General features: G+C 29.8%; 1 protein-coding gene across 1 annotated transcript; it reads left to right on the top strand.

Annotated features, from left to right (window-relative positions):
- The first annotated feature begins 2,817 nt into the window (after positions 1-2,817).
- On the top strand, positions 2,818-7,194 carry LOC107893495 (pectin acetylesterase 12). Its single transcript, XM_016818507.2, has 12 exons — positions 2,818-3,446; positions 4,040-4,122; positions 4,226-4,355; positions 4,458-4,531; positions 5,128-5,214; positions 5,390-5,514; positions 5,612-5,672; positions 5,836-5,889; positions 5,978-6,055; positions 6,203-6,308; positions 6,402-6,547; positions 6,709-7,194. Exons 1-12 carry the CDS (start codon positions 3,260-3,262, stop codon positions 6,814-6,816), a joined length of 1,239 nt encoding a protein of 412 aa, XP_016673996.2. The 5' UTR covers positions 2,818-3,259; the 3' UTR covers positions 6,817-7,194.
- Positions 7,195-13,948: the final 6,754 nt, after the last annotated feature.

Here is a 13,948-nt window from a genome sequence, read left to right as displayed (position 1 = left end):
TATTAATGGCGATAAATACCTAAAAAATGGTTACCACTTACATGCTTATAAAAAATTTAGAATTTGGATATATGTGAAGTCTTTATCTTTTAGAGTCAAACAAGTTTGAAAACTACAAATCGCTACCATGCTTATTTTTACTTGATTCCCTTTTTTTAGAGCTCTAAACAAACGTGAAAGCTACAAATTGCTCAAGTTTTGGATTTGGTAGGGTTTGGTAATGCCTTGAATTTAATAAGCATATTAAACCGTTAAAATTTAGAATAAATTTTTCATTTTCTATTAAATTGAATACAAAAATACCACGTTATCAATAATATTGTTTGAATCGAATTAGGTTGATCGAGGTACCAGTTTAGAAAAAGTCATTAGATTAATTGACTTAGGAACCAATATGAATTGATTAAACTGAGCAAAAAATTGAATAAATTAGCTTATTGAATCAGATGAATTAAAAATCTTATTTTATTTTGATATTTTTTATTTTTATAAAAATTCTAATTTATTTAATTAAATTGAATAAACTAATTGAATTCAAAAATCAATAATTCAACCAATTTTGAAAACTAAATTTTACTTATATTATATTAAAATTTATTTAACTAAACAGTCAGATTTGAAATTGAAATACATGGTAAGTAAGCATATAAAACTAAAGTTAGTTATTGATGGAGACATTGTGTATATAAAATAATAAAATGGGATATAGTTAAAGTGTTGTAGATAAATTGGAGGGAATGTAGGTTTACGTGCAGCAAGGGAAGCATCACAAATTACAAGACCTTACACTTGCGTTTACGCAAAGCATCTCTTTTTCGACTTAAAATGGAAAGAGCCATTACTCAATGCTAATACCAATCTTCGTCATGTACCTATAAGAATCCAGTCAAACCCCTCTCAATACCTGCCTCACGTAATCTGTGTTTTTATTTATTTATTTAAAAATTAGGTAAATTAATTTTTTTATATTCTTTCTATTAAAAATTTTATCAAATTTCATTGTTAAAATTTGATCTTTACACGTTGAAATAAGGTACATGTGAGATGTCATATGCAATTGTCTGGTTATTTCAATAATCACACCTTAACAATACAAATAGATAAAATTTTTGTTAAAGATTTTTAATCTAATTTGCCCATTTCTTTAAATAAAAATAACAAAATCTAATTTAACTCTTAATAGAAGATCTTTTTATTTTATTTATCTATTTTATCAATTTATAGTTCTTCTTCCTAATAATAATATTTTTAAAATTAAAATTAAAATATTCTTCATTTTACTAATAAATTTAACCCTAAATTTCAATATTTAATAATATTGTATTTTTTTATCAATCTCATTCATATTTATTTTTTAGTTCCTCCTCAACCCTTAAATAAGAAGATAATGTGTTTCAGTTTTCTTAAACCTATGTCCTCCTATACTAGCAATAATACCATGTTAATTAAGCTACTGCTCAATCAATTTTATTTTTTTAAAAAAATTAATGCTAAATTAAGGGCTAAATAGTATAATATTTTTTTAAGTGAACTAAATTTAATGATGTTTTAGGTGACTTTAGTATAAAAATCAAAGCACAACTGTAAGGCAAAAGCTGGTGGGGGGGGGTTAGGCACAAACATGAAGCAGATCACACAAACAAATTTAAAAAAAAAAATCTAAAAATTGAAAATCAAAAGAGGAAAAAAAAAAAAAGCAACTGTGTATGTCTGTATGCCACTACAGAAGAGCAGTACTGCAACTGCAACTGCATTCGCATAAGTCTAAATCCTTTTAATAACCCAAAAAATAAAAAGAAATATATAATAATAGTCTCCTTTGAATTCATTCATTGATTCGTCCATTCATATTATATAATAATAGACAATATTAAGATTTCATCAATCATCATCTACTTTTTTATCTTGAAAATCAGACGGTGGTCAGGTTTTGGTGTACTGTTCACAGCCTTCCTAAAGATTCCATGCGCTCTCTCTCTCTCTTCTGCTCCTCCTCCTTCAAGAGCAGTATTATATTTAATTATAATAGTAGTGTAATTATAGGTGAATGCATCCTTCTATTATAAGAATTTGATAAAATTAGTCCTACATTTAATTATTGTATTATTAAAAATAATTATTTTATTATTTAAGAAAGTTAAATTTTTTATGGTTTTATAAATAAAATCTTTTATTTACAATTAAACTAAAATTGAAAAAAAATCAAGATATTTTTTATACTTTACGGGCTGATCAAGAAAAATTAAAAAATTAAAAATCGACTCAAATCAAAGTGTTTAAATGGTTTATTGAATGCAAATTTAAAAATCGTGATTACTAAATCGAACATAATTTTTTATTTAATTTTTTATTATATATAAATAAATATTTTATATTTAAAATAGTGAAAATAATTTAAAAGTTCTTAAAAATAATTTTTTAAAAAAATATTTATGAAAAATACTTTGAAATTGTATCAAATAATATTTAAATGCCATAAAGTAAAGATCAAATTGTCAAAAAAAATTAAAAATTAAAAATAAAAAATTAATATGAAAAAAGAAGAAGAATTGAATAGAGCTTAACCGAATTAGGATAGATAATTCAAAAAATCCAAAAAACTTGAGCGAAAAGAACCAATATCAGCCTTATCAAATGTTAATTCTGTTATAGTTCCAACTTATTTAATTCTTTTTAGTGGGGTAGGTATTTCATATTAAAAGGATTAATTTGATCCAGTACTTATAATACAGGGACCTCACAAAAAATTTAACCTATAATTATAAATATGAATCTCGAAAAAAGCCCGGCAAAACAAACACTATAGTGCCGTGTAGTAGGTGTCCCCTGTGCCTTGCATTTTGCATCTCACTCTCTCTCCAATCAATATCCCTTAAACAGCTCCTTCAATTTGCAAATCTACTTGCTTGCTGCTGCGCCTGCTTCACACACACACACACACACACACACACACACACACACACACACACACACATATATGCATGTATGTATAAACTGTTTTCATCTGGTGCTTCAGTTACTACTTTAAAAAGAGCAATATTTCTAAATCTAATTTAACTACAATAAATAACCCTTTTTCTTTTTTCATTTATTATTATTCTTCTAAATTAAGCTCTACTCTTAGATTCCATTTGGCATTTCCGGCACATTTAGGAAAGCATCTTCAAGTTTCAAGCTTTTGGGTTCTTTTCTTTTTCCTTCATCTTCTTTCTTTCTTTCTTTCTCTTTACATTTGGGAAGCAGAAGGAAAAAAGCAAAGATGAAGCTTTTGTGGGTTTGGGTTGTTTTACCATTTGCTTTTGCTCAACTGGTTACTGCCTTCTTTGATTTTAATGAAACTGAGCTGTCTCTTATCGAGTCTTTGGAATATGGAGTCTCTAAAATCAATTATAATCCTCTCATGGTTGGCCTCACTCTTATTCATACTGCTGGTGCTAAAGGAGCTGGTACATTTCCAACTATTTATTTCTTTATATTTTACTCCAGATTTAGATTTTTTTTCCTTTAAAAAAAATGGGTTTTGTAAAAATAACACTAATAATTTAGCATTATGCTTGTTATGTTTCAGCTATGGAGTTTTATTTGTTAATTGAAGTTTGCTTCTGCAACCTTTTTCTTTTGCCATGTTTATTTATTGTTTACTTCTATTATACTTTACCAATATAGTTTTTAGGGGGAAAAACAATTAGTAATATTTAATTATTAAGATAAGACATCAGATCTTCAGCCTGTGATTGTTGATTCAACTGCATTATAACTTGTATTTTCCCATTTCTGATATTATATTATATTGTCCATATGATTCTACTTGTAATGATAACTATGATTAAATTTTGTCAATCTGCATTCTCCTCATAATCTTCTGTAAAGGTCCTTTTTTTTTGGTAATGATTTCATCTGCTGCCTTCATCTTCTTCAGCCTGCAAATCACTTTTTGCACACGCATATACTGAGAATTAATGAAGTTTTAGCCTACTGAAACTATCTTGGCATTTTGTCCTAATTTAATTGTTTCTATTTCCGTCTTTAAATTATTCAGTGTGTCTGGATGGAACCTTGCCGGGGTATCATTGGCACCGTGGATATGGATCAGGAGCAAATAGCTGGCTCATTCAATTGGAGGTCTGTGAGAGAGTAAAGAAATGATGGAAATATATACATTTTTATACATATATTCTAGGATGCATTGCATTCTAATATTTCATTGCCAATTGTGTTGTGGCAGGGAGGAGGATGGTGCAATAACATTAGAACTTGTGTGTACCGCAAAAAGACCAGACGCGGATCTTCTACTTACATGGAAAAGCAGATACCATTTACTGGAATATTAAGTGAAAAAGCCGAAGAAAATCCAGGTTTCCTCTTCATCTTTATATTCAAGAAAACATTCATGCTAAGTAAACTCTATAAGTATTACCATTCCTGATCATCATCTTATGTTGTTTTTAAAATTGCAGACTTTTTCAATTGGAACCGAGTAAAGCTTCGTTATTGTGACGGTGCCTCTTTTACTGGGGACAGCGAAAATAAGGTAGTCTGCATATTTGGTTTTAACCAGTAACTAAAGACTGAGTCCATAGCAAATCAATAACAGATTACTCCAATTGGACTTTTGGTATTTTGGAAAATTCACTCTTAAACGCTCTACAAGTAGAAACCGAATTTGATGTCAACTGTTGAATGTCAGTTTTGATTTCTATGTGGATTTAATAAGATGAAGCCATATAAAAGAAAAGTGGGACTTTAAGTCACCACTGACAGCCAAATTATGACCTTGGAAAGCCATTTTCACTTACTCAGAAGTTCAGTGTCTTATAAGCTATATTTACCTGTCTTTTGTCGTTAATTTTATTATTATGACTGTCTTGGAAACATTTTATCTGCTAGTCAGTGTTTGTTTTGCTTTTAAAGCTTATTTGGAGTCTTATGTTTTCTATAAGAAAATAGTAGACTCATGGATGGATATAAATTGCATCACTTTTGGATTTTAGCTATTGTTTCCATGTGATTCAAATAATTGACTCCATATTCTTTGTAGATGTTTGGACATGCATCTACTTTTGTGAGGTTATTGTTGGATTTATTCTTCTTTATGATATTTTAAAGATTAGGCTACTCTATGTTTAGGGTGCACAATTGCAATTTAGAGGCCAACGTATATGGTTAGCTGGAATGGAAGATTTAATGTCAAAAGGAATGCGCTACGCAAATCAGGTTTGCTTTTATTTAAGATTGTAACTTTCTTTCAAAAAGAGTTACTTTCCTATATGTTGGTTTCTATTTTCATATGGTTGGAGGTTAAAGTATGGCAAAAATTAGGCATTAGGCTATGCCTCACCGCGTTTTCATATTTATTTTTTGTTGTAAAAAAGAACAATTAAAATTTCAGGCTCTTCTTTCGGGGTGTTCTGCTGGGGGTCTGGCAGCAATTTTACACTGTGACGAGTTTAGAGACTTGTTTCCAAGAACCACAAGAGTTAAATGCCTTAGTGATGCTGGTCTATTCCTTGATGCGTAAGTAAGGTTATCGTTTTAGGGTCTTGTTTTAAGCACCAGTAAGACAGTTCCTCGGTTCTTAATATATATTCATTATGTTCTCTCTGGACTATAGGGTTGATGTCTCTGGTGGTCACACAATTAGGAGTTTATACAGCGGCGTGGTTGGCTTGCAGGTTTGAGATTTATAAGTTTTATTCTCACTTTTTTCCTATTGGTGCCAAAGGGTTTGACGAACAGCACATGTAGACAAATACAAAACAAGCTATAAATAATTTAAGACTGGGAACACAGTTTGACTATTTAATGCTCAAATCTTGTTTCTTGTTGATATCACAGGGCGTGCAACATAACCTGCCACGTATATGCACCAACCACCTCGATCCAACTTCGGTATGTATCCATTTTCATGCTTTTTTGCTTTTAAGTGATTGACAAGAATCATCATGTGAATTTGACACATGAAACTTCCTTATTTCAGTGTTTCTTTCCTCAAAATGTAATCAACCACATCCGGACTCCACTGTTTATTCTTAACGCAGCATATGATTCATGGCAGGTAATGATCCTTGTCCTGCAGAATAGCATTATCAATTTATAAATTAGGACAAGATGATATATAATATTGGTGCGCTCTCGTTAGAGAGCTGTACAAATTTGATTAAGAAAACTAGACAAATTAATTGGTTTGCTTTCTTGAAATCAGATTCAATCCAGTATTGCTCCACCATCGGCGGATCCACATGGTTATTGGCATGATTGCAGATTGAACCATGCAAAATGCTCTGCTTCTCAGCTCCGGTATTTACAAGGTGATTACCTATGTGTGAAATTGATTTTTCATTTTACATGATAGATCATATTTAGGCAAGCTTAAGCAAATCTCTTGTTTGATTATGAACCAGGCTTCCGGACACAGATGCTTAATGCTATAAAAGGGTTCTCAATGTCGAGACAGAATGGATTATTTATAAATTCATGTTTTGCTCACTGCCAATCAGAAAGGCAAGACACATGGTTTGCTGATAATTCTCCTGAAATTAGAAACAAGGTATGTCTAAAAAACATTTCCTTTCACATTTCATGAAATTTACGTAACATGAAAGTTACCAAGGTCGTTTTGATCGTAGTGATTTGAATTTGTTTGTTGTGGTATATTAAAGCATTTATCTAGGAGGATATGTAATGACTATGCAATTGATAATGTGGCAGCCAATCGCTATAGCTGTTGGAGATTGGTATTTCGACAGAACCGCAGTGAAGGTCGTTGATTGTCCGTATCCTTGCGACAAAACTTGCCACAATCTGGTTTTCAGATGATTTACTTGGCTGAGTTACAGGTAGCAAGCATGGTTAGCTTGAAGGGTTCGAGCATGCAATTTAATGAAAATTAAACACAAAACAATAAAAAGTAGAGGAAGGTTGCTGAGGAAATGCAAATGCAATCAGCAAATCTCCGGACTGCGATGTCTCTGCAAAATAGCATAGCTCATTATTGTCGCTGTTGGTTTATTCATCTACACTGGTAAAAGTTAATGTTTGATGATGTATGTTCGTACTTGTTAGCTATTATATTCCCCCCATTGATATTTGTTAGTCATATTGTTTCTTACTATGTGTTGTTTCATTTGACTTGGATATTTGTTAGTCATATTGAAATCCCTTATTGATATTCAATTAAAATCCAAGATTGGCTAAGATCTACATGAGTTAAATATGCCTTGCGTTAGATTTGTCATGTATTTAACTCTCCGGCCAATGATTAGCTTGAAGGAATTAATTGATATAATATTGGTATTTTAAGGATTTAATTAAAGTTTATTTAACTTTGAAGACTAATTTAAAATCTAGATCATAGTTTGAGGATGTGAGATACAAATTAATTTGGCATTAAAATGAAATCATGCAGCCAATTAGTTGAAGGGTGGGTAAAAGTAGCATAGAGTTTTTGTACAAGGGGTAAGATTGTATTTTGCCCCTTTTACTAAAAAAATGGGTAAACTAAATCAGATGAAAGAGTAAATTTTACACTAATTTTTAATAGTACAAATGGATAAAAACTTTAACAGAATATCAATTTGCTTTTTGAACTTACATACAAGATTAATTAATTTATTTTTTGAGTAGAGGTAAAATATAATTTAATTTTTAATACAAAATCACTTTTACAAAAATAGTGTTGTGTGGAAGAAATGATGAAGTGTTATTTCCCTACCCCATCTTTAAATGATTATATACATGTCTGCCTTTTGCATTGCATTATTGAGGGCATGATATTAAAGTCAACTTTAAGTTCTTCCTCTGCCCCGATTAACATCATTAATGGCTCTGAAAAGCATGCAGTAAGGAAGAAAGTAAGACATTAATGCATGAAAAAAGGATTCTTCTTTTGCAGGTGAAAAAAAAAGCTAATAATAGTATCACATTTGAATAGATTTGAGCCAGAGTATATGACAAGAGGCAAATCCATCAAAATATGCAACATATATTCCAATGGCCGACGAAGTTTATGCAGAACAAAAAGCCAAAAGTGTTAAATATAATTTGTCTGTGTGAATGTTTGTATATACATTTCTCTAAAGTCCTGCATCTGCTTTATAAGAAGCATAAAGCTACTTCACTGATAAAAAAAAAAGAGAGAAAGAATAAAGGAGAAAAAGATTAACCGTGAGCAAGCATACTCATTATGATAAGGAATAAAGGAGAGAATAGAAAGTTGACATACACTATACTCATGAATCATGATGCTGAGTTGCTCTTTATGCTTGTGTCATGTAACTAAAATTATAATAGAAGTATCGAAAGATAAAAATTCTCTCGAAAATTTGTTAAGGCATTAAAAAATATAGTAAAAATTGTCAAAACTATTTTTTTTTTTAAAAAGGGTCAACTTTGATTTTGAAAACGAAAAAATGAGAGTCGCCACCAGTCTTTTTTGTTTAGGTGTGATTGAATCACCTTGTAATTTGATTGTTTTAATAAAATGTTTTAATTTACTAAAACAACGATTATAGTCTACGAAATTCGAAAAAATAAGCCTGGGAGTCGGTTACCTGCGAGGAAGGATTAACACACTCGTCACACCCAAAATTGGTACCTAACTGATTATTTAATGTCCTAATGTCGAAAGTTGAAATTTTGAAAAGATTTAAAAAAAACACGATCCTTTGTTAAAATATAATTTAATTGAAAATTTTTCGAGAAAAGGGCATATTTCATGTTAGTCGAGAAAAAAAATTATGTCCGGTAAGTTAGAACATAATGTCTTAAATCCTCGAAATGAGAATAAACCCCGAAAATTTTATTTATTTTGAAAGAAATTTGACTATCTCGGTTTTAGATAGAAATAATATTCCGTAAGTTAGAACACGATCTTTCCCTAATTCCTGTGAATATTAAAAATTTTAAAATGTTCGCTTGGTTCGGATTTATCGAGAGAATCAAAACCCCGTAAGTTAGGAAACGACTTTTCGAATCTCGAAATACGAAAAATTATTTATTTAGAAAACAAAATTTTCAATGAATCGGGTAAAATGTAATGCGATTTTTTGGTAAAATGTGAAGATGAATTGCAGTGCTAATATGTGTAATATAATAATAACAAAGATGATAATATGAATACAATAATAATGACGAATAACAAAAGCTTGCAGGTATATAAAAACATATAAATGAATAAATAAATATATAATGAGATAATAATAATAAGAACAAAATAAAAATGAAATAAATAAATAAAATAAAAAAATTCTAGTGAAAATTTAATTTAAATTGAGAATAAGCAAATGAACATAACAATAAAGAAATATTGAATAAAATGGTTTTCAAAAATAAAAATGTTAATAAAAATAATAGTAATAATAATAATAGAAATCGTAATAGTAATAATAATAATATTAATAATAATAATAATAGTAATAATAATGAATAATATGAATTTTTGAAAGTATATATATGAAAAATGAAATAACAATAACAGGTAAAAATAAAGAAAATAAAGCAAGCCAATTAAAAAAGGTAATAATAATAAATAAATAAACAAATGAGAAATCATAAAAATTTAATTTTAAATAAAATAATAATAAAATGAAATTTAGCAAATAAACAAATAAATAAAGCAAATAAACAAATAAATAAAGCGATATTAAATAAAATAGTTTAAAGAAATAATAATAATATAATAATAACAAAATAAATGAAAAAAAGAAAAAAAAAGAATATATAAAGAATAAAATAAAATAATAGAATCTAATAATAAACTAATAAATAAATAAATAATATGTAAAATAGTTTTAAGAATAATAATTATAACAATAATGATAATGATAATAATAATACTAATAATAATAATGATAACAATAATAAGAAATAATAATAGTAATTAATTAATTTTAATATTAAAATAGAAAAAATAACTAAAAAGGGCTAAATTGAACTTTAAATAGAAGTTTGGGGCAAATATGAAATAAATAAAAGGAAAAAGGACCACATTGAACACGCGAATAACAAGGAGGGACCAAAAGGGCAATAATCCCCGCCCTTCAAAATGGCGTTGTTTAAATATGGACCAAAATGCAATCAAAATAAATTATAGGGTCAAATCAGAAATAAAGAAAATTTTAATTGCAAAGCTATAAAAAAGCGGAAGGGCTAAATGCGCAATTAGCCCTTCCGATTAAAAACACGCGAATCTGGAGTGGGTCGGGTCGGACGTGTCAAGGGCAAAATGACTCCGTTTTGGGGCTTAAAGACCAAGGCCAAAACGACGTCGTTTTGATAATATTATATAAGACAATTTTTTCACCAAAAATTCATTTAGCCCATTGTTTAAAAAAAAACTTAAAAAACTTTTCAAAAATCCTCTCAAGCCTCTCCTCTAGCCCCAAGCCTTCGATCAAATCTCTGATGGGCCACCGTCATACCGGTCGCCGGTCGCTGGCGTTGACGCTGCTGTGTACGTTGGCCGGCGAAGATAAAAAAAGTTGTTTTTTAAGATTTCGAACCTTTGAATCTGAATCCGACCTCAAAACACCCAAAAACCAAAGAAAAAAGGCCCCTTTCTCCTACAACCGATTTCGACACCGGAGAATGAGCCTTCGACGACGAAAACGCGGAATGAGCTCGGTGATTTTCTTTTTCTTCCTTTTCATATTTTCGTATATGTAAAAATAAATAAATAAAAATAAAAAACTTAAAAGTAAAATAAAATAAAAATCACCTCCTTTGCAAGTTTTGAGTTTCTTTTTGATTAATTTGTGTTTTTCAAAAAAAAAAAGAAGAAGAAGAAGAAAGTCCCCTCAAACAATGAAAATTTGCGGGCTTTTATAGCCGAATACAATTTTTTTCTTGCTATTTTCTTGCTCAAGTCACAGGTGCCGTGAAAACGTGGAGGAGGGCGACGTGGAGTGTACGGAGATCGTGTGTGAAGGTGCGTGGACGTGGTGGTCGTGCTAAAGGCTGCGGCGCAAAGGAGAAGCTAGGGTTCTTGAGGTTGGCTGAAATTATTTTAGTTTTCGGACCGATTGGGCTTCGTAATTGTAACACCCCTTACCCGTATTCGTCACCGAAATAGGGTACGAGGCATTACCAGAGTTTACTGAATTAATTTTCCGTTATTACGAGTTAAATACTATTCATTTACTAAAACATGTCATGACGTTCTTTAGATGGGCCTCCAAAGCCCAAAACATACTTCAGGACCAAACCAGAATTATATCGAAACCATAGGGAATTTTTCGCAAAATCCCAAAGTTATTTTATTTTATTTATAAGCTCAATATAACCCCTTTATAAATATCTAACCTTCCTTGCAAACTTTAAAACCGAGACCAATCCAACCAACCAATTCATTTCAACCAATTTGATACTAAATTATAATTCTATTATAATTATACCATTTAACATATTCATCATTCTTTACTTTAATGCATATTCATTAAACAAGTCTTAGCATTTATATGATCATCAAACCTTATACATGCCATATAAATCAAAAAGGAAATTTACAAAAGCTACCGGAGATAATTTGGATAGTGTGATCCTCTGTGTTGATCCGATCCTTTGTATACTTCCATGTCAATCTACAAGAGACATTGAATACACTCAAGTAAGCTTATAGAAGCTTAGTAAGTTCATAGGCATAAAACATAAATCTTACCAAATATTTATACACTTATACAATATACACAATTATTAAGTTCACCTGTCAACCACAGTCATTGGTGAGTTCCCTTGTACAAACTCATTACCACTTATCCATTTCCTTTAATTCTTTTGAGCCCATTTGTCACATATCATTCTTAACCAAATTAGGGAACGGTTAAGGAAAATTGAGTACTTCACTTCCACTTTGCCATAGCATAACTATGGTCTTGCGTATGATCACTTATCACTTTTTGAAGTCACAGTCCTGCAACGGTTTTACATTGATCACATTTATCACTTGTCACTTGTCACTGATCAAATAAGTGTAGCTAAAGCTACCACTTATCACTTTTCACTTGTCACTGATCAGTTAAGTGTAGCTAAAGTTACCACTTATCACTTGTCACTTGTTACTGATCAGATAAGTGTAGCTGAGGCTACCACTTATCACTTGTCACTGATTAGAAGTACTCAAATTCGACGTTCCGCTCAATTTGATCATTTATTCGGTTTTCAAGTTGTTATTTTATTCTCTATTCATCAATAAATATATCTCATCATACATTATATAATTCATAAAATTAACATTTAATCATTAAATTTCAACCATATGAACTTACCTAGGTCAATTTGCAAAATTTGTGAAAGTTCAGGGACTAATCAGCTACTTTTTCTTTTCCTCGACTTGCTTTGGGTTCTCGATCTATCATTGTAAAATCATTCACTTATCAGTATTGACTTCATATTCACTCTATTTCACATTCTTAATGCTTATAACCCGCTTATAAGTAATATTATCCATAATTTCATTATTTACTTATTCATATTCCAATGCTGTCCATCCATGTCATAGTCACTAAATTATTTTTATCTTGAGGTACAGAACTTCAAATTAGGATCCGCTAATTTTCCCTGAAACAAGACTCACATATCTTCTTATTATAAAATTTTTAGAATTTTTGGTTTAGCCAATAAGTACAGTTTATTCTTTAAAGTCACCATTGTTCTGCTGTCTGACAATCCCAACCCTTCTTCACTAAAAATTAATTATCTCCTCGTATAGAATTTGAAAGATGTTGAAAATAGACTCATTAAGGATTTTAAACATATAAATTTAAGCCCCTAATTATTTTTCTCCAATTTTTTATGATTTTATAAAGTCGGAACAGGGAAACCCTAAATCATTCTGACATTGTCTCACAAAATCTATTATATCTCATGATTTACAATTCCGTTGTTAACTCTATTTTTTCTATAAGAAACTAGACTAAATAAGATTTAATTTCATATTTTATTCATTCTCTAATTCGATTTCTAAAATTTTGGGTGATTTTTCAAAGTTAGACTACTGCTGCTGTCCAAAACTGTTTTAGTGCAAATGTTGATTTCGATTTTTGCCTCATATTTCTCAGTTCATACAATTCAGTCCTTAGTCAATTAACCCCTCAATTAAGCTAAGTTTTCCCAATTAATGCTTTACCTAGACATTATAAGTTATTTTAAAATTATTTAAATTCATAATGTCCACATAAAACCCTAACTTCAAACCCTTTCACTATTAGGTCCCAAACATTCACTTTCTATTAAATTCTTCCAATAAAATCAGCATATAAACAATTTAAAGCTCTAATTCCATGCTAAATCATCATATACTTTCAGCGCATATTCATAGAAACTTTCAATTTCTTTCATAGAATCAAAAACTAATGAATTCAACAAGTGGACCTAGTTGTAAAAGTCACAAAAACATAAAAATTTCAAGAAATAATCAAGAATTAATCAAGAATTGAACTTACTTGCAGTAAAAATATGAAAAAACAGCTTAAGGAAACCCTTCTATGGTGTTTTTGCTGATGAGAATGCAGAAAAATAAAGAGAAATCCAGATAATTCTACTTTAATTCTAGCTTTATTAAGTAAATTTTGCAATATTTCAATTTTACCCTTAATTCTCCTTATTTTCTTGCTGATTTCATGCCTTTGCAGTCCAGCCCAAATTTTGTCTATTTTCCTTTTAAACCCTCTTTCTTTTATCATTTAAGCTATTTAATCATTTTCCAAAATTTTACATTTGTTACAATTTAGTACCTTTTTTCAATTAACTATCGGAACTTTAAAGTTTCGTAAAATTTCTTGACGAAACTTTAATACTAACTTATTAACACTTCATAAATATTTATAAAAATATTTATGGCTTGGTTTAAAATTTTCAAAGTCTTGATACCTCGTTTTTTTATTATAATTATTTTAATATTTATTTCTAGTCCACTATTCGCTACTTCAAAAATTTTCCTAACTTCATATCTAAC

Source organism: Gossypium hirsutum, chromosome A13 (assembly GCF_007990345.1).
Source record: "Gossypium hirsutum isolate 1008001.06 chromosome A13, Gossypium_hirsutum_v2.1, whole genome shotgun sequence".
Classification (NCBI taxonomy): Eukaryota; Viridiplantae; Streptophyta; class Magnoliopsida; order Malvales; family Malvaceae; genus Gossypium; species Gossypium hirsutum.
This window is presented reverse-complemented; position numbering and strand designations above follow the sequence as displayed.

What these genes read in the sequence shown, in the direction of transcription:
- LOC107893495 (XM_016818507.2), top strand. Translation starts at nt 3,260, where the DNA reads ATGAAGCTTTTGTGGGTTTGGGTTGTTTTACCATTTGCTTTTGCTCAA. An exon ending in AAAAGCCGAAGAAAATCCAG is followed by an intron (nt 4,356 to 4,457) that starts GTTTCCTCTTCA and finishes TTAAAATTGCAG; the next exon opens with ACTTTTTCAATTGGAACCGA. An exon ending in GAATGCGCTACGCAAATCAG is followed by an intron (nt 5,215 to 5,389) that starts GTTTGCTTTTAT and finishes TTAAAATTTCAG; the next exon opens with GCTCTTCTTTCGGGGTGTTC.